The sequence below is a fragment of the Penicillium psychrosexuale genome, assembly GCF_028828465.1.
Source record: "Penicillium psychrosexuale strain IBT 29551 chromosome Unknown utg000002l, whole genome shotgun sequence".
NCBI classification, from domain to species: Eukaryota; Fungi; Ascomycota; class Eurotiomycetes; order Eurotiales; family Aspergillaceae; genus Penicillium; species Penicillium psychrosexuale.
In genome coordinates, this window is record NW_026643187.1 from 4,016,051 (window position 1) to 4,034,377 (window position 18,327).

The 18,327-nt window shown below is 49.9% G+C and overlaps 8 protein-coding genes across 8 annotated transcripts; 2 read left to right on the top strand and 6 right to left on the bottom strand.

Annotated features, from left to right (window-relative positions):
• Nucleotides 1-7: 7 nt before the first annotated feature.
• On the bottom strand, nucleotides 8-1,587 carry N7518_002681 (amidase; the record flags this gene model as incomplete). Its single annotated transcript, XM_057183609.1, has 3 exons — nucleotides 8-159; nucleotides 214-772; nucleotides 841-1,587. The coding sequence occupies 3 exons, from the start codon at nucleotides 1,585-1,587 to the stop codon at nucleotides 8-10; spliced, it is 1,458 nt and encodes a 485-aa protein (XP_057045059.1).
• An 854-nt stretch (nucleotides 1,588-2,441) lies between these two features.
• N7518_002682 (putative protein kinase (Lkh1)) lies at nucleotides 2,442-4,688 on the bottom strand (the record flags this gene model as incomplete). The annotated part of the gene is made up of 6 exons (XM_057183610.1): nucleotides 2,442-2,636; nucleotides 2,693-2,780; nucleotides 2,833-3,292; nucleotides 3,344-3,691; nucleotides 3,743-3,824; nucleotides 3,885-4,688. 6 exons carry the CDS (start codon nucleotides 4,686-4,688, stop codon nucleotides 2,442-2,444), a joined length of 1,977 nt encoding a protein of 658 aa, XP_057045060.1.
• A 1,767-nt stretch (nucleotides 4,689-6,455) lies between these two features.
• N7518_002683 (uncharacterized protein) lies at nucleotides 6,456-8,211 on the bottom strand (the record flags this gene model as incomplete). The annotated part of the gene is made up of 2 exons (XM_057183611.1): nucleotides 6,456-7,090; nucleotides 7,146-8,211. 2 exons carry the CDS (start codon nucleotides 8,209-8,211, stop codon nucleotides 6,456-6,458), a joined length of 1,701 nt encoding a protein of 566 aa, XP_057045061.1.
• Nucleotides 8,212-8,822: 611 nt separating this feature from the next.
• ysh1 (cleavage polyadenylation factor subunit YSH1) lies at nucleotides 8,823-11,903 on the top strand (the record flags this gene model as incomplete). Its single annotated transcript, XM_057183612.1, has 6 exons — nucleotides 8,823-8,975; nucleotides 9,038-9,135; nucleotides 9,398-9,732; nucleotides 9,799-10,610; nucleotides 10,662-11,310; nucleotides 11,365-11,903. 6 exons carry the CDS (start codon nucleotides 8,823-8,825, stop codon nucleotides 11,901-11,903), a joined length of 2,586 nt encoding a protein of 861 aa, XP_057045062.1.
• Nucleotides 11,904-12,088: 185 nt separating this feature from the next.
• On the bottom strand, nucleotides 12,089-13,687 carry N7518_002685 (aminotransferase, class III; the record flags this gene model as incomplete). Its single annotated transcript, XM_057183613.1, has 5 exons — nucleotides 12,089-12,337; nucleotides 12,400-12,852; nucleotides 12,910-13,256; nucleotides 13,324-13,626; nucleotides 13,678-13,687. 5 exons carry the CDS (start codon nucleotides 13,685-13,687, stop codon nucleotides 12,089-12,091), a joined length of 1,362 nt encoding a protein of 453 aa, XP_057045063.1.
• A 625-nt stretch (nucleotides 13,688-14,312) lies between these two features.
• On the top strand, nucleotides 14,313-15,251 carry N7518_002686 (RNA-binding signal recognition particle subunit SEC65; the record flags this gene model as incomplete). The annotated part of the gene is made up of 2 exons (XM_057183614.1): nucleotides 14,313-14,772; nucleotides 14,842-15,251. 2 exons carry the CDS (start codon nucleotides 14,313-14,315, stop codon nucleotides 15,249-15,251), a joined length of 870 nt encoding a protein of 289 aa, XP_057045064.1.
• A 442-nt stretch (nucleotides 15,252-15,693) lies between these two features.
• Nucleotides 15,694-17,077, bottom strand: N7518_002687 (uncharacterized protein; the record flags this gene model as incomplete). Its single annotated transcript, XM_057183615.1, has 3 exons — nucleotides 15,694-16,459; nucleotides 16,508-16,585; nucleotides 16,644-17,077. 3 exons carry the CDS (start codon nucleotides 17,075-17,077, stop codon nucleotides 15,694-15,696), a joined length of 1,278 nt encoding a protein of 425 aa, XP_057045065.1.
• A 264-nt stretch (nucleotides 17,078-17,341) lies between these two features.
• N7518_002688 (uncharacterized protein) lies at nucleotides 17,342-17,905 on the bottom strand (the record flags this gene model as incomplete). Its single annotated transcript, XM_057183616.1, has 2 exons — nucleotides 17,342-17,395; nucleotides 17,468-17,905. The coding sequence occupies 2 exons, from the start codon at nucleotides 17,903-17,905 to the stop codon at nucleotides 17,342-17,344; spliced, it is 492 nt and encodes a 163-aa protein (XP_057045066.1).
• Nucleotides 17,906-18,327: the final 422 nt, after the last annotated feature.

Sequence of the window (18,327 nt, forward strand, 5' to 3'; positions counted from 1 at the left end):
TAGACATTCAATGAATAACAGGCACCACTCTACCCTTAATAATCCCTTCAATTCGCTCCGCAATATCAAGCAATTCATCATCTCCCCAACGCCGGCCCATCAGCTCCAACCCAACAGGAACGCCAAGCACAGCAGACGCAGTCTTAGGGCTCCGCCCAGCTGTATTTCCTATATTAGTCCAATACCAAACACCGAATACGTAGAATCACCTACCGGGAATACAAATAGCAGGCCTCCCCGTCAACGCAGCCAAAACCCCATTCCGCCCAGACTGCTTCTTCGCACCAATCTTCACAGGAAGCCGTCTCTGGTGCGGATACACCAGCGCGTCGATATCATATCTATCAAAACATTCCGCCACAGACTCTTTGAGAGCAGCAATATACTCCAGTCGACTTCGGTACGCCTCGCTCGTCAGTGAAAACGTCTCGGGATCCTCCAATGCCGCAGAGAAAACATGCGTCACGGCATGAGGATCGAACTCGCCGCTCTGCGCAATGGATTCCAGTGATCGGTGCGGTGTCGACGAAACCAGCGGCGACTGCAGGAGCTCGTCGAGGTAGTGCTTGAACTCGAAAGCCTGTGTATCGCCCTTCGCGAGCAGTGTTTCAGGACTCCAATCCGGATGACTGGACGGGGCGATAGGCACGAAGGTGATATCCGCATCTTGTTCCTGTATCGAATCCAAACTCGACCGGATAACATCCTGCACGATCTCGTTCTCGACGATATACTCCGCTTCCGATTCCGATTCATCTGTACAGATTTCAGGCTGGAAATAAGCCTCCAAGACTCCAATCCGAACCTGTCGACCCCCCTCCGAGGTAACCCTTCACCTACCCCCAAAGAGGATATACTATCCCCATCCGGCCCCTTCATAACCCCATACAGAATCCTCACATCCCCAACACACCCCCCCATCGGCCCCGCCGCATCCTGCGTCCGCGAAACAGGCACAATCCCCACACACGAGACCCTCCCCGTCGAAGGCCTAAACCCCACAACCCCACACGCGGACGCCGGCGAGCGCAGCGAGTTCATCGTGTCGGTCCCGCACCCGACGAGCCCGAAGCCCGCCGCTAGCGCCGCGGCGGTCCCGCCAGAGGATCCGCCCGGGGTGCGGGTCGTGTCGTGCGGGTTCAGGGTTTGCCCGCCGAGCGAGGAGCGGGTTATTCCTTGGAGGGCGAATTCGTGGAGGTTGGCTTTGGCGAGGATTATTGCGCCTGCGGCGCGGAGGTGCGCGACGACGGCGCTGTCGGTGGTTGTTTGCAGGGTTTGCAGGGCGAGTACGCCGGCGCTTGTTGGTTGGTCGGTTGTGCTGTAGTTGTCTTTTAGGATTAGGGGGATGCTGTGGAGTGCTGGGAAGGGTTTGTTGGTTTGGTTGAGGGTGAGTGTTGTGGTGGTTTTTTGGAGGGCGGTTTCTAGGGCTGTGCTGTTTATGCTGATGAGGGCTTTGAGGGTCCCGTTGTGCTGGGTGATTGCTGAGAGGTATTTTTTTACTAGCTTTGGGCCATTGGAGGGGTCTTTACGGAGTTGTTCGTGGAATTTGGGGATTGTCAGCTTTTCTGCTTGCCATTGGGAGTCCATGGTGGTGAGTTGTTGGATAGAGGGGAATTGGTGGAGTTCCCCGGATGTTGATCTAGTGATCGGCCAATTCACGCACGCCATATATGGATCTGCAGTTTCATTGATGGAGTCAAGTATTCGTAATTCATATTTGCCCTAAACTGGCAATGTCAATTGACAAGTGAGCTTGTCATCATGTAGAACCCCTGGCGCACATGGCTCGGGTTATCCTCCGATGTATAAGAAACCGAGACGAAAGGCAGTCATATACAGATCTGAGAAGAATTAGAAAATTGAAACGAAAGAAACACATATATACACACACCATACGGTTAACAAATAGACGCCACAAACAATCAAATGGTATAATCATCCGGACTCAGCCTAGACCCTCCCAGGGCTCCCGAAGCCGGATTCCATAAACAGGACGGGAAAAGCAGAATAACATGTAACCGGCGCCTTTAAGAATGGATAGAAAGATAGATAAAGCAAATAAAGTAAACCCGGATCGTAGCAGAGGATAGGTCCCTCAAGGATAAATGCAGCGATTCCGGTTGCTCAAGGGCCAAGGGTTCAATACCCCTGCCATGTGGTGTCACGAAGGCAGCCGACGCCTGCATGAGGTGACACCTGCAGGTATTGAAGGGAACCCCCCCAGGGACCGAAAATAAAATAATAAAGAGAAGAAAGAAAGCATCGTGATCATGATTTTCCGAAGTGCAAACACCATTCCGTCCCATTCGCGATAGAGAAAAAGATTACCCTCAAGATATGAGCCTTCCATTCGTAGCTGGATCCTGTTCACGCCGGTGCATTCCCTTCTGATGCCGTTGAATAAGCCGAATATTGGCTACTGTAGCTGCGTGGATTGAGGCCTAAGTGCGTGCTTGGCGATGCAATCCTTGGCCGATCCGGTAAGCCTCTGTGCCATCGTCGACGAGTGTCTCCTTGAACCACGGGTGCTTCAATGCCTCCTTTGCAGTGATCCGGCTCTTGGGATCGTATACAAAGATTTGTTGCAGCAAATCCAAGAATGAACGGTTGAATGGCGTGTTGGTAGGGATGAACTCCTATAGACGAAATCAGTCAAAAGAAAGCCCCACAGGTAGATATGGGGGACACTTACTGTCAAAGACTTCATCGCGCGGACATACTTCCGCGAGGCTCGGGTCGTTTCAGCGTTGGGATAGTCGATCTTGTTTCGATTGAAATACCTGGCAAAGTTAGTCCCTATCACAAAAATATTGAAGGGGCGGGGCTATTTACTTAGCAGCAGAGTTGATACTACCACCTCGGCCCGCCATGACTTTCTTCACCAAAGCAGTGTCGATTCGATTGCCAATGACGGATTCCATCATCGCCAGGTGTTCAAGGTTGTCATGTGTCTGGAACAGGGCATCTCCGGTGAAGAATTCCACCAGGATACACCCAATACTCCAGATATCACATGGGAAGCTCCAACCCAGGTTCAATATGATTTCAGGAGCCCGATAGTGACGGGTAGAGACGACAGATGAGTGGTATTCGTCATCGAAGGTGGCCGAACCGAAGTCGATAAGTCGGATTTCACCATCGAGGAGAACGCGGCGCTGTCGGGCGTTGCGGGCTGTGGCGTGGGAAGATGATGGGATAGTGCGGTTGTAAGTGAAGGTTTGGTAGGCGTTGCTGACGAGGAGGATGTTTTCGGGTTTGAGGTCGGTATGGATAAGGTTTAGGTCATGAAGGACTAATAGGTCAGTGGTCTGAAATGCAGATATAGAAGTGTTGGAGAACATACAGGCAACACTTGTGAACAGCTGCCGGGCAAACTGCTGGATCTGACTGCTCGGGAATGGCACAAAGCCATTCCCCTTGAGGAAATCAAACACGCTTTGTCCTAGTAGATCGGTGACAATGCAAATGTGATTCCGGAAGTCGAAGCAGTCCCGAAGGTGGATGCATTTGTTGCGGTTGCTTTTGTCGTTCGAAGCCAGAGTTGACAGGACTCGCAGCTCGATTCGAGATGCGTCACGATACTTTTGGATCGAGCGTATGATTTTGACTGCACAGCGAGCCTTGCGCTGCTTGTCATAGGCTTCGACTACTTTGCCGAATGTACCTTGACCTAGAAGTTTGATCACAGAATCTCGAGAAAGGTTAGCATGGTCGACAAGATGCCAGAGATACTTTTACTTACATCGATCTGTCAATGGCGTGTCGGGTGTGACAATGTAATGGCCATCGTCATCGTCAAACTTCTTGATCTGGGAACTGGTGTACTGATCGAGCAAATTCTGTCAGTGGACCTGCACGAAAGACACGGTAGATAAAACACTCACATCGCGAACGACTGGCACAGGAACATCCTTTGCCTTGATTGGCGGCTTCGGAGGTGGGACATAACTCAGGAAAGCATCGCCTGCGGTCTCCAACTCTCGTCGCTTCTGCTCGTCGCGAGTCGATTTCCGAGTAGCGCGTTTCCGCTTTTGACCGACAGAGCCATCCTCATAGTATACACCATTGCTCGCCCCCGAACTGCCCTGCGAACCAAGCGAAGTTGGAGCTGTTGTGTGTAAAGATGCGGTTCGATCGGTCGATAAGGACGTGGCAGAGGATTCCTCGCCGTAATGTTGGGGATTGATTGAGAATGACGGGCGGTCATAGTGGCCCAGGTCATAGGCGGTTTCAATCCCCGTTCGCCGCCTCTTCCCAGCGGGCTGAGCAGCCGCAGGAGGTGGTCTGGCAGAAGTATTTGCAGGAGGCGCGGCGGCACCATTGGATGGCTCTGGACCAGGACTGTCATCGATCACAATGACTTCCTTAGGAAGTCCATTCTTGTAGAACTCGGTCCAATCTGGTTTCTTTCTCCGACCTCCAACAGAGGGAGCCACACTGGAACCACTCTGATTGGTCATAGCAGACGGAGTTGTTGTCGCGGGGAGAATTCTCGGCGGTTGGGTGTAGGGAAGGGTGGTCGTTGTCGGGGAGGGGACGGAAATAGCGTAAGGGTTCGCAAGGCGAGTCCCTGCGGCCGTGGTCGAAGTCGGGTACGAGGTATTCGGTTGGTACGAAGGATGGTGAGGATATCCGTAAGCCTGATGATGAGAAGGATGCGTTGCAGTGGCAGTAGACGGAGTGGACATTGTGCACGAAGGTATCCCGTCACACGAACGGTATGAAGGTTGTGGAGAGAAGACTGGTCTAATTTGTGACCGCTAGTTGATGTCGCGCGTCAGGCTTCCTGGGTGGATACGAGGATCTCAAGGCAGGACTAGCCAGCCAGAGAAGAACCAAACCAACAGAGATTGGAGTTGACAAGCGTGTCCGGAGGGAGATCTCTGGAGACGTGAAGATGACGGGCTGAGGCGGTGGGAGGATGGGAAAGACAGTTTCAAATTCGTTGCATTTCCTCGACAATTTCAAGACAAGGAGGTGAAGCAAAGAGCATTGGGGAACTTGGCGACATCTGTGGTAAACGAGGTGGGGAGGGAAGGGCCTGGAGGCAAAGGTCAGTGATGATGGAAGAGTCGGAGAGTTGGGACCCGTTGCCGATCAACTTGGGATTTGAGATTTGAGATTTGGGATTTTGCTCCTCTTAATTCGTATTATCTTCTATAGAATTACACTCGCCGCCTGGAATACAGTTAATTCGGGCTAATTTATGATGATCTTGTTCTTTTTACTTCTTGATTAAGTTTCTCGATCGTTAAATACCTGTGTTATACGATATTCGGCCTATTCCCTATAGTATACATGGAAAAACCTCAACCCAGAGGCCCATGCGCCTCTAAGGAGAAAGGCGGATATTACCTTCTCATTCCAATACAGCCATGAATGTAATTAAAAGGATCTAAAGTCCTAGATGGGCCTTGAGGGGCCCCCCCAGGGCCCGCCACCGGAAATGGAGCATCGCGTCCAAGCCCTGGCTTAGCCGAATCCAATCCACAAGGCGCGGTGAACACCTGCGGTCAAGAATACCAGTATCGAAGAGTATATCAAACATTACAGCCCCTAGGAGATCCAGGAAATCGCCCGTATAGTTACCACCTGACATTCCCACTGAGTCAGCATCTAAATCGGGAAATACGCAAGCCAATTGCGTACAGGCATATTAGAACTAGACGCTAATGAGTTAGTCTTCGATGGGCTAATGGTTTCATATAAGAGTGGAAAAAATCGATCGGGAAGAAGGGGTTGTATAGAGACTATAGGAAATGAGACCTTATATATCTATGTACAGGTTGCCTTGTCATTTACCTAGGTTACAGTTACTGGTTTAAGTTCCCAAGTAAGAGATATCTCAAAAGTGAGGCAATCCAAACAGCCTAGGTAGACACCAATGCTAATAACAGACAACATATCTATGAATTGATATCCAATGATTGGCAGGGTACTCTCCGTACCTTTGACTGCCTCGGCTCTAAATTGCCTAAACTGGACATCTTTAACGCCAACCAAATTTAGTAATTTGATATGCACCTAGTTAACTAGCTATATTGACTGACTAGCGTGTGGCTGTGAGAACTACAAGATTTAAATAGCGATCTTCACTTGGATGTTTATAATCGGGAGAACCAGACACATAGAATATGATAGTAGAGAATTAATATGATCCAAAGCAAGTCTCATTTATTGCCTTGCGCTAGAGGAAACTATCCAAGAGCGACGAGAGTAATTTACTGAGGTATGAAAAAGGCCCTGGTTCCTCTATCCTCTCAAGATGTATGCTCAACCTGTAGTTGAGTGGAATTAAAGATCATGGCCTGACAACCTGAAAACCCCCATAAACCAACGCCATCATACACACGCAGAGAATGCAAGAACTCCTGATGCCCGGAGCCACAGGGCTCCCATGGGCCAACAAAAATTAGGGGCATAAGAAAATAAGATTACAAACATTTATGACCCAGTCAGTTTCGATCGCGATCCTCTCTGGGATCCTTCAGGTAGCCTCTCTGCACATGCCTGGTCGCCCGTCCATCCGCCTCCAACATAAACAGAAGGTCTCTGACCTGAATACCCATCCCCTTCTCTTGATCTTCACGCCATATTCCGAGGCGACGCTGAGCCTGGCTGGGTGTGGATTCACCGCCACCGGACTTTTCAGGACCGGCGGTGGGCGTGGAAGGAGTTGGACGCGAGGGAGACGAGAACCCACCGGATTTACCACCGGGCTTCAACCATGAGTATGACTTTTTGGCGCCGAACATACTGCGGCCACCCCCGGACAAAGCCATGCGTGCCGTCGCCACAGACTGTGCATGCTGTTGGGCCTCGGTTGCTTTGGAATCCTGCATTTTCTTCGCTTCTTTTTTGCTAATTGACTTTTTATCGAAACTAGGCGCCCTTTCGCTGAGGGGCGTCGAGGGCGCAGATCCTGGATCGACAGACTCGGCTCGACCAGCCTCATCAAGAATGGCATTGCTGTTGCGTTTAGCACGCTTGGCTGCGCGTTTTTCCTCTTGCGAACTCTCCCGGTGTATGAATGCTCTGTATCTTGCCGCATTTGGCTTTGCACTGGGCGATTCAACGCTAGCATGAGGACCTGTCAAGTAATTAGTACCAAGTCAGTTTAGTGGATATGATAAGCGAAACCATACGTTTCACGGGGGTTTGAGTGCTCCCCGTAGCCTGCCCAGGGGGTTTCGCGACATCTTTCCACTCAATGGGAACTAGGCCATGAGAATGTGCTCGGCGACTTCGAGCAAGAGTCGAGGCGTAGTCGATGACACCCCTGAATCTTTCTTCGGTAGAAATAGATAGAAGATTCAGTATGTCCACAAGAGGAGCACCTTCCTGGTTGAGAATTGTCTGACCAGTGCGCACCACAGAAGAGCCATCCGGACCAGTAACTTCAATCGGCTGTGGTCGGCCAGGTACAGGGTGAAAAAGGCCCTCCGAGGGGATTCGAACACCAAGGTCAAAGCCTCGTTTCTGGAGCTTCTGTTCGAGGAGTTTTGTGATCAAGAACGGTTCTTGGATATGATACTGTGTTCGCCTTGCTGCGATAGTGTCCTCGCGAGTCGGTTCGTTGGGATCTTTGAAGGGGACATGTGCCTGAGATGAGCCCGTGAAAGAGTCGTGTGTGGTCGCCGGTTTGATATGAGGCAAATCACCGAAGCTAGTCGAAGGGGTTCCCGGGGTAGAGCCTTGAGAAGTGAAGGAGGTATTGATAGATGGCGGGTATTGAGACTGTGATCCACGATGGGGAGCCTGCGCCTGCGCATTCTGCCCTGAAAAGCTCTGTGTGAGAAATGCTTCCTCTTCCCTCACATCAATTCCAGATGATGCTAGGACATCTGTCAGTTCAGCAGCATCTGTTGTTTTGTCCACCGGGCGAGACGGAGGACCCATGGTCCCGGGAGGAGCGGGAGCAGATGTTGCAGACATGTTCATATTCATGCTCATATTCATCGGCGTTCCGTTCATGGGAGATGGATTGGGTGGTAGCTGCACCGCGTTGAAGCTCGGAGAACCATAGGGAGACTGATTTTGAGAAGGCGGCAGAGGAGAGAGGCGAGGTCGCTTGGATGGAGGGGGTACAGCACCATTCAGGGGAGATGCTGCCGAGTTGGGAGATGGGGACGAGACAGGCGGGGAGAAAGGTTGAGAAGAAAACTGTGGCGGCGGGGGTGCCTGCTGCTGTGGATGCCGAGCTTGGGCCATGGCGATTGTCGATTGTCGATTGATGGGATTTGAAATGAACAGAGGCTATTGCGCCGAGCCGTTGTAGCCTTGCGAATGAATGGAGGTCCACGCGTGGCCGTTAAACTGAGCGGATTGCTCGCACCACCAGCCACCACCTTTGACCATCTCAATACTGAATTCAAACCATATGTACGACACGTGAATGTTAGAATTGTTGGCTCGCGCGCGAATCTAGCAGTAATCGGGGAGACAGTGATGCGTGACGTGGTAAGGAGCTTTCTAGGTGGTCGAACTCTGCTCCGCGGATCGCGGATTGCGACACACGTGACTAAGTTTGACTAAGCTCTCTGAATCTGCGGGTGTCTAGGTCGCAAAAGATCAATCTTCTATTGAATCACACATAGTCCTCATAAGTATATTGACACCTGCTTCAATACCCGGAGCTGCTCCATTCATCATAGCCTTTTACGCAAGTTATGGGTGTTGCGCTGAGCTCTTATTGAGATCCTAGGCTTGATCGTGCGACGCGCGGGTGCTAGTCCCATTCAACTAGACTTCTTAAACTCATATTAAGAAATCGTTCAACCTACTGACACCTTGCCCAATTAATCTCTAACACCTCTAACACCATGACGTCCAAACGCAAAGCTGCAGCAATGGGAATGGCTGGTGACGATGAGCCCGTTGACCCATCAGACGAACTGGCATTCTACTGTCTCGGCGGCGGCAATGAAGTTGGACGGAGTTGCCACATTGTGCAATATAAGGGCAAGACAGTGATGGTAAGCCTCAGCTGGGACAAGGAGAATGAACTCGCAGATACTGATCTCCTTTGCTTCTGTAGCTTGATGCCGGTATGCACCCGGCGAAAGAAGGCTTCTCTGCACTCCCTTTCTTTGATGAATTCGATCTGAGCACAGTGGATGTTCTTCTAATCAGCCAGTACGTGCATCTCTTTTTTGTTTTACATATATGGAATCATGGCAAGCACGACCGGGCATCATTCTGCACTTACCATGAGGCACCTGGCACCTGCTGCAACGGAAGGACACATTCCCCTGCATATATATGAGAAGCCCAATACAATACATTGTCATGCATATATTTCTTGTATCACTGTACCCTCTTGAGTCTCGAATTCGAGTGCTCTCCCGGCGCGTTTGTTCATGGCTATCGCAGTTGACTAACGGTCTGATCTGTATAGTTTCCACGTCGACCATTCTTCCGCCCTCCCATATGTTCTCAGCAAGACAAACTTCAAAGGGAGAGTCTTCATGACTCCAGCAACCCGAGCAATCTACAAATGGCTCATTCAAGACAATGTCCGAGTCAGCAACACATCCTCTTCCTCCGATCAACGCACTACGTTATATACCGAGCGTGATCACTTGTCAACACTTCCTATGATTGAAACCATCGACTTCTACACAACACATACGATCAATGGCATCCGTATTACCCCGTATCCCGCTGGGCATGTTCTCGGGGCTGCCATGTTTAAAATTGATATTGCAGGGCTTGTGACTTTGTTTACAGGAGGTGAGTTTGCTTTATTACACCTTGGTCATCTACAGCATTATATGTCAATTGCTAATCGACCGGTAGACTACTCTCGCGAGGAAGACAGACACTTGATTCCCGCCGCGGTTCCTAGTGGCACGAAGATCGATGTTCTCATCACAGAATCTACATTCGGTATTTCCTCTAATCCACCTCGATTAGAACGCGAGGCCGCCTTGATGAAGTCAATTACGAGTGTTCTCAACCGCGGAGGTCGAGTTCTGATGCCAGTTTTCGCTCTCGGGCGTGCCCAAGAGCTGCTTCTTATCCTTGATGAATATTGGGAAACCCACCCAGAACTCCAGAAATTTCCTATCTACTACATCGGAAACATGGCAAGACGATGCATGGTCGTGTACCAAACATATATTGGTGCTATGAACGATAATATAAAACGACTCTTCCGGCAGCGCATGGCCGAGGCTGAGGCGAGTGGCAATAAGAGCGTCAGTGTCGGACCATGGGATTTCCGATTCGTTCGAAGTCTTCGCAGTTTGGAGCGTTTCGATGATGTTGGAGGATGTGTCATGCTTGCCTCCCCCGGTATGTTGCAGACCGGAACAAGTCGTGAGCTGCTGGAAAGATGGGCACCCAGTGATCGTAACGGCGTTGTCATGACCGGTTACAGTGTTGAAGGAACCATGGCTAAGGGATTGCTCAATGAACCCGATCAAATCCCGGCTGTCATGTCCAAGGTTTCCACTGGGCATGGTCGTGGTCGTGTTCCCGGAGTGAATGATGAGGATCAAAAAGTCATGATCCCTCGCCGTTGCACTGTTGACGAGGTCAGCTTTGCAGCCCACGTTGATGGCGTCGAAAATCGTACTTTCATTGAGGAAGTAGGAGCACCAGTTGTGGTAAGTGTGACATCCACCCAGTCTATTTGAAAATTTACTGACCCACTCAAGATCCTCGTTCACGGCGAAAAACATCAGATGATGAGGCTGAAGTCGAAACTGCTCAGCCTTAACGCAGATAAAATCGTCAAAGTCAAAGTCTACACCCCAGCAAATTGCGATGAAGTTCGCATCCCTTTCAAAAAAGACAAGATTGCCAAAGTCGTCGGCAGGCTCGCAGAGCTTGCGCCTCCATCGGAGAATGATGATCCCCAGCTAATGGCTGGAGTCCTAGTTCAAAATGGGTTCAACCTGTCGTTGATGGCCCCTGACGACCTACAGGAGTACGCGGGCTTGACAACCACAACTATTACTTGCAAACAGCATATCACTCTCAGCTCTGCGAGCATGGATTTGATCCGATGGGCCCTCGAGGGAACTTTTGGGGCCATTGAGGAAATTGGAAACAGCAAGAAGACCGAGGCTAACGGCAAGAACGACATGGCTAGCGACGGCACTCCAAAGCAAGAAGATGCCGACGAGGAGATCCCATCGGATGAGACACAGACATTCCTTGTCATGGGATGTGTGTATCTTCGCCATCACTCCCGCACCCGCGAAGTTGAGTTAGAATGGGAGGGTAATATGATGAACGACGGAGTCGCAGATGCAGTTATGGCTGTTTTGCTCACAGTCGAAAGCAGCCCGGCCTCCGTAAAGCGTATGAATCTCTGTCCTTTTCCACCTCTTTTACTTGTGCTAACTACGGTTATAGAATCGGCTAAAGACAAGCACCACCATCATCACCACGACGATGACGATATGGAAATCCCCTCACTTCCCAACCCTCATTCTCAGTCTGGACCTCAAGAGCGGCTTGCTCGTATGCTGATGATGCTCGAGGCCCAATTCGGCGGCGATAACATTGGCCCCATTGAACGCCCACGAATCCCGGCAGATCTCGCACTCGGTCCACAAGAAGATGGCGAGATGAACGAAGAACGAATTGCCGATATTGAGGCTGCCGAGCTGGATCGTCTTATCACAATGGGTGTTCCCGTCCCTGGTATTGAAATCAGGGTGGACAAGCATATTGCCCGTGTGTGGCTTGAGGACCTGGAAGTTGAATGTGCGAATGCTGTCTTGCGAGACCGCATTCGTGTAGTCGTCGAGCGGGCCATTGAGACTGTCGCTGGTCTGTGGGCAGAGAGCTCGATTCACCAGGACGCGGTGCTTAATGGTTCTGTCAACGGGACAAAGGGGATTGAACTGGCTGATAGGAAGAAAGCGGCTGCCATTGAGGCTCATGCTTGATCTCTCTCATACTTGTATAATAATGAAATATCCCATCATCCATGATTTGACTTGACTTTTCTACATCTGCTTCGTCATTTAGTGTTTCTTTCGGTAGTTGGTTTTTTTTAAACAGAATGAGATTGATTAAATCATTGCACGTTCCAAGGATATAAAAGTAGACTCTTAGAGTAGATATAAGTGCTTCATAGCGAGGCAAAAACCTCCTGCAGAACTTTCTCCAAGGTGTCAACAATAATACCAATCTCCTCTTTCGACACAATATAAGGTGGCGCGAGTATAAGATGATCTCCCTTAATTCCATCCACGGTACCAGAGCAGCCATATAGCGAGACACTGTACTCCGGCTGTAGACCCTTCTCCTGGATCCGATAGGACAGACGATCCTTGGGGTCAAATGGCTCTTTCGTGACCTTGTCTTTGACAAATTCAATCTAAAAAGAGTTAGTATCCTTTGTTGGTCGTGCAATATCGACTACAGGAACTTGCAACTTACACCCCAGAACAATCCCTTCCCACGAATATCTCCCACATGAGGGTGACTCTCGAATCGCTGCTTCAACTGTGTCTCAAGGTAAGTACCCATGGCCCGGACATTATCCACCAGAGACTGTTCCTGAATAGTCTTTTGCACAGCAAGCGCAGCAGCACATGAGACCGGATGGCCTTGATATGTCTGTCCGTGGCGGAACTGCCCGGTGCCTTTGTCCATCGTCTGCACAATAGAGTCACCAATCAAGACGGCCGACACCGGCGCATAGCCACCACCCAGACCCTTTGCAATGGTCTGGATATCGGGGACAACATCTTCTTGCTCCCAGACATGCAAGGTGCCGCAACGACCCATGCCGCTCATAATCTCGTCAAGGATCAAGAGAGCGCCATGCTTCTCGCAAACGGCTTTCATGGCACGAAAGTACCCTGGTACCGCGGGGACACATCCGAGAGCCTAATCAGTATAAGTTGGATGATCAAATGGTGTAGAGTGCAAGATAGGAAGTCATACCGCGCCGACAACCGGCTCTGCAATGAATGCGCACACAGTTTCGGGTCCGACGCGTTGGAATTCGGCCTCTAGCTCGGCTGCTAGACGTGCCACGTAGTCTGCATCAGACTCACCGTCCAGCTTCCCACGGTATGCATAGCACGGTGAAACATGGGATACATTCTTGGAAAGAAGTGGTTCAAACGGCTGCCGACGCTGAACATGGCCACCAACTGAAAGGGCCCCGAGCGTGGTGCCGTGGTAGGATGGAAGACGCGCAATGAACTTGGTACGCTCGGGTTGGGGAGTTGGAAGCTCTAAGAAATATTGGCGTGCCAGTTTAAGTGCAGCCTCGACAGCCTCAGACCCTAGATATCCTCAGCACTGTATGTGTGAACTGAATTTCGGGTTCTTGGAAGGGCTGCCTCGACTCACCCGAGCTGGTTATAAAGACCTTGGATAGTTTTCCTCCAGTAGAGTCAACTAGGAGTTTGGCAAGATCCTCGGCCACTTGGGTACCGAAGAAGGCAGAATGGCAGTAAGATATCTGGTCCATCTGGTCCTTGATCATCTGGGTGACCTGCTCGTTACCGTGTCCTAGACAAGATACAGCCGCGCCACCTGTAGCATCGAGGAATTTGGTCCCATCTTCCAGAAAGACATAGCACCCCTTGCCACCAATGGCTTTCTTTGGGACGAAGCGCGTGTCCCGGTGGAGAATAGCACTAGCCTTGGTTTCTGGGAAATAATGTCAGAAATATGCCAAGATATTGCATGCGTTTGACATACCGTCGGTCATGATTGAAGTTTAGAGAAATGTAATTTAAAGGAAGAATGCTCGAGGAGATCAAAAGCCTTATATATACCTGTGGATCTCTCTCCGATGGTCTCACCCGAGGCAATGCCCCTGTTCTGCGGGGCTAAGTGGGTTCGGCATGCCGAAGGGAAAAAGCCGAGCCCTCAATTGGACCGGGGACGGACTTCACTGTTTCCTATCTGGTGTATCTGGTCTATCGTGTTTGAAGAGAAACTTTAGTTGTAGATTGGCGTCTGGAAATGACTCATTATTAGGAATGCCCAGGTATACCTGGGAAAGATATATCTGACGTTGGGTTATACTTCGTGGTTCGGTTTGGATAAATAGGACACTGCATAGAGCATGGGGCTCATATATTTCATAGCAAAATATTGATAAAATAGAATTTACCAACAGATCCAAAATACTATCCAAAATACTATCCCAAAAGACATAACTAGGGTCATTATTAACTATTATCAATCATATTGACGTGCAATTAGTTGAACGTTGAACAGACATCCCCACGTCCCACCGCCCGCACACTGCATTCTGCCCCTCTTACTTGGCCACAATTCCCGCGGCCTTCCCCAGACATTTCCCCATTCAACACATCCAACCTTCCAAAATGTCGCGTCGCGCCCAAATCGAGGAAGTTTCCGACTCCGACCCAGAAGAGATCGCCCCTTCTTACGACTCTGACGAGGACCTTCCCAGAAATGCCATCATCGCACCCGTAAATATCCCGAGGGCTGCACCTCAACCCCAACAACAACAACAGATGCCCATGCCCATGCCATCGATGCCGGCGCCTGAGCCTCAGCGCGAGATTCCCCGACACTTCTCGTGCTTGTACCCCGTGTACTTCGATAAAACCCGATCGCGCGCCGAGGGCCGCAAAGTCGGTGCGGAGCTCGCAGTGGAAAACCCTCTTGCGCGAGATATCGTCGATGCCGTCCAGATGCTTGGCTTGAATGCCGGCTTGGAGCCAGAGAAGCTGCATCCTAAGGATTGGGCGAATCCCGGTCGTGTGCGTGCGCAGGTTAGGACCCAGGATGGTCAATTAGCCAACCCGAAGATCAAGAACAGTACGTGGCTGATGCCTTTGATGGAGTGAATGCTTCTTTCTGTTGACATGAACTGACATTGTTGCTTAGAGCACCACCTCTATATTCTCGTCGCACAGTACTTGAAGGCTAACCCTACTACCGAAAAATCACCCTACCGGCTACGAATCCGTGGCCTGCCCATGCCCGAGAAGCTTCCAGCAGCTCCTGCTGCCCCGCGGGGTTGGAAGATCGGGACGATCCTACCTATCCATTCGCCTGCCTACAGCGGTGGTGGTGTGAGTGACAACCCCCTCAAGGACGCAATGGCCGAGATGCAGGGCATGGAGGGAATGCCCAACATGTCTGAAATGATGAGTCAAATGGGCGGAATGGGCGGACTGAGCAGTATGTTGGGTGGACTAGGCGGGCTAGGCGGAATGGGTGGAATGGGCGGCGAGCCCTCAGGGGCAGGCGCGGAAAAGAAAAAGAAGGAAAAGAGGAAGGTGATCAGGGCATGATTTAGCATGTCCTTTATTCCGTGTTCCAATTGCATTGTATGGCGATGGGCGTTGCTTTTTCCCCCTAATTTTTGATGCACTCGAGAGAGGGATACTTCCTTGATACCACGGATCTGCATCTGAATTGATCTCATTGTACATCCACCTCAAATCATGTCCAACATCTACCTGATAGTTATATTTCTTGTATGAATCTTACATTTTATGGACTAGCAAGTGCCGATAAACTATTAAGAGAGCTACTAAGAAAGAAGGTGGAGTATCAGTTCTAAACCTGCACATAACTATGCTATGTACGGACTTTGGTAGTGCTAAGTTCAGCTCGCGGGTTGATCTAGCAGCATTCATTCGAGAAGTAACAGTGAACGATATATCATATTCTCATGCAAGGGGCGGCGAATCTATGTACTAGCTAAAACGGACATGTTCATGGGTATCATTATCATGCGGTGTGTGTCTCTCTGTCGTCCGGGCATCCTCCATTTCTATATTGCCAGAGCCGACTAAAGTCCTTGACGCGCAGTACTCGATCCAACTCATTCGGCGGTGACCGTCGCACGGTCAATGCGACAGGGAGAAACGCCTCGTCTCGGGCTATCGTGGACCCAACTCGACGCGGAGGACCATCATATCCATTGATACCAGCGGTTGCCCATGGCTCGACTTCCATATCCATGAATGAATTGGAGTCGAGGACGTTCATATCAGGGCCTAGTGTAAACATGTTGCCGAGGTAATGCATGTTGAACAGGTGGCCTGAATGCGGGCGCACGAACAGCCGGCCCATGTATCGATTCGGGATTTCCACGAAGTGGAGCACTCCTCCCTGAGCCACGATATCACCTTCATTAGCGTAGTGCTCGATGTGGCCGATGGATTGACCAAATTCAGGCGTTAGATCAGGTGCTGTGTTCCCTTGTGGCCTTGCGAGCTTTGTCCATCGCGGGTTGTTGAAGTGATTCGCTGCGTTTCCGAAGGTGTATACCTCCAAGTGATGAAGGAGATTGTGTGGTAGTTCATCCAGAAGCCAGTCCATGACAAGGCCCCCTTCAATACCGCCTTGGCTGTGAAGAAGCAGAACCACTTTGTCACATTCTGGGTCTAAGATAGCTTCCTTGACCAAGGAATACGCTCGTCGTATATCGCCAGTAGCGTAGGCAAAATCTCGCTGAATCAGACATTCAATGAGATCAAATATAATGCCAGCGCTAGATTTCATTAGTGTTTGCAAATTCGAGATCCAAGATGTCACTTACGTGCGATTGTGCACGGCCGTCACTTTCCGACCAAAGATGTATGATAGTTGGTCAATGTTCATCTGTACCCAGTGATGCCTACGGGTAATTTGAGTTAGCAACTGAAGATAGAGGACTATGGAGATATATCTCCTACCCCGCTGCAATTCCATTTATATACACCCAACGCTCCCGCTCGTGACTTGGTCGCTCGACCACAGACACCTGAGATACCAGGACCCGCTGGAAACTGTTCAACATCAACATGACAATGGAATAATTGACAGTGAAAGCAATAGCCGAATAAACAATGATCCACAGACCCGGAACCATGCAGATAACCATGATCGGCAGCGAGAGCAGGAAAGCAACTTGATAAACCAAGAGAAACACATGGGTCAACACCGTAGATGCATTGCGTAACGACGGATAGAGCTCGTCCAGCTCACGGGTGTGACCTAGATTGAGGGGTCGTAGAATACCTGGAAGCGCCCATAGCTTCGAAATAAACAGGGACAAGTCGCTCCGGAGTAACTTGGTGGGCGAGGCAGTGTAGGGCAACGGGGTATCCTCCTTGCCCGGACATGTCATTGTGGAACGTTGACAAGAGAAGAAGTGTAACGTTGAGACGAAAGTGGACATGAAAAAGGCGCTTTGTTGTCTTGTCATGTGATATAGCGCCTGCCTATAACCTCGTGTTCGTGAGATCTATACAAGCTTGTGACTTACATCGGCTGATTGACCTACGGGACTCTTTTAGAATGTGGCTTCTTGGTTTCTTTCATATTAAGTAATTACAGTGATATTATTGCTACCATTATTTGATTTCTTTCTTTCGATGAAACTTGATCTCCGTCATTTCGCGAAGCAAACCTGAGAGAGGCGCTTGCAATCAGCGTGGTCGATGTTCTGTTATAGTCAAGGGATAGTTAGCTATAGATCAGATAATGATAGAATGAGAAAGGGAGGATATTAACGAACACCATGACGCATTTTTCGACGATTGTTGCGGCGAAACAGATATCTTCGGTTGATCTGCATACCGGCATGGCGAATCTCACTTCGATACCATTGTGCAATGTCTTTGGCGGTACTAGCAATTTCAATGTCGCTCGGATTCCAGTATCCTGGGGCACGCAGGGACAAGCACCATTTGACGTCGTGATGGACGGGCTCGGATGAAATGATACCGTCTCGGGCGACGATGCGAGCCACCACAAGGTCCATCAAATCTTCGTCGTCAAGTTGGTGATCAGCCCAGTTGAAGAAGACAGTCACCCACTGGTTTCTTCCAGCGGGATAGTGTTTTTCTCGAATGTTTCGTCCGTCTGGATAGTTGAACATTCCTTGGAGCTTGGTGCGCTTCTTTGCTTTCTTTGTGACTGGAGAGGAGTCAACAGACGAGATTGGTGTTTCCATGGTGGAAATGTCTGAGATAGAGAAGAAGATATTGATAAGATAGAAAAGGAAGAAAGAAATGAGTCGAGAATGAGACAGGGTGAGTTTAATATCTATATACTATATTGAATGGAACGAAAAGAACAAAGGCCATTGATGGTTTTTAATAGTACAATTCATTGTGATTGAGCTGTAGAGCGATTAATAGGAGCCTTTGATGATCGCGGAAGTTAACCCCAATAGTGCACTACAATAAGGCTTTGTCCTTTGAGGACTGAAAACACATTGTTTAGTTGAGCTCACATTATGATGAAAGCACATCGACAACAAGCTACTTCATTAGGAGTATATAAACGTCCGCAAGACAAAATTCTCCTCCCCCAACGGAATATCATAACCAACCCCAAGCCCCTTATCCAACCCAGCAGGGCGCTGTGTACACA